Source organism: Meleagris gallopavo, assembly GCF_000146605.3.
Source record: "Meleagris gallopavo isolate NT-WF06-2002-E0010 breed Aviagen turkey brand Nicholas breeding stock chromosome 15 unlocalized genomic scaffold, Turkey_5.1 Chr15_random_7180001929427, whole genome shotgun sequence".
Taxonomy (NCBI): Eukaryota; Metazoa; Chordata; class Aves; order Galliformes; family Phasianidae; genus Meleagris; species Meleagris gallopavo.
In genome coordinates this window covers 1-791 of record NW_011098550.1, presented here as the reverse complement: position 1 = coordinate 791, position 791 = coordinate 1, and the positions used below count along the sequence as shown (strand labels likewise).

At 61.6% G+C, this 791-nt stretch overlaps 1 protein-coding gene across 1 annotated transcript; it reads left to right on the top strand.

Annotated features, from left to right (window-relative positions):
- Positions 1–3: 3 nt before the first annotated feature.
- On the top strand, positions 4–785 carry LOC109364200 (protocadherin alpha-13-like; the record flags this gene model as incomplete). Its single annotated transcript, XM_019610825.1, has 1 exon — positions 4–785. A coding segment is annotated over one exon (782 nt), but the record flags the coding sequence as incomplete, so codon positions are not given.
- Between the last annotated feature and the right edge of the window lie 6 nt (positions 786–791).

The window sequence follows — 791 nt, the reverse complement described above, 5'->3', positions numbered from 1 at the left end:
CGGGAGGAGCTGTGCGGGAAGAGCGCGCCGTGCGCCCTGCGCCTGGAGGTGCTGCTGGACCGGCCGCTGCGCGTCTTCCACGTGGAGGTGGAGGTCACCGACATCAACGACAATGCGCCACGCTTCCCCGCCGCCTGCAACAACATCAGCGTGTGGGAGAACTCCCCACTGAATTCCCGTTTTCCTCTGGAGGGCGCATCGGATGCGGATATTGGTTCGAACGCGCAGCTCTCGTATACACTGAGCCCTTCCGAGCACTTCGCTCTGGACGTAAAGTCGTCAGATGAAGACAGGAAATCCCTTTTTCTTGTGTTAACGCAAGCTCTGGACCGCGAGTCGCTGTCGGAGCACCGGCTGGTGGTGACGGCGAGTGACGGGGGCAGGCCGGCGCTGACGGGCACGGTGCAGCTGGTGATCTCGGTGCTGGATGCGAACGACAACGCGCCGCAGTTCAACCAGTCGGTGTATAAAGTGCAGCTGCCGGAGGACGCGGCGGAGGGGACGCTGGTAGCGCGAGTGGCAGCCACGGACCCGGACGAAGGACTTAACCAGGAGTTTTCCTACAGCATCGTCGGTTCTGTTCCCGCGTCTCAGAGAGATGCATTCAGTATTGATCCGCGAACGGGGGAGATCCGGCTCCGAGTTTCCCTGGACTTCGAAGAAGTCCGTTTGCACGAGTTGCAAATCGAGGCGAGAGATAAAGGTTTTCCTCCGTTGTCGGGCCACTGCAGCGTGGAGCTGGAGGTGCTGGACGTGAACGACAACGCGCCCGAGGTGTGGGTGACGTCGCT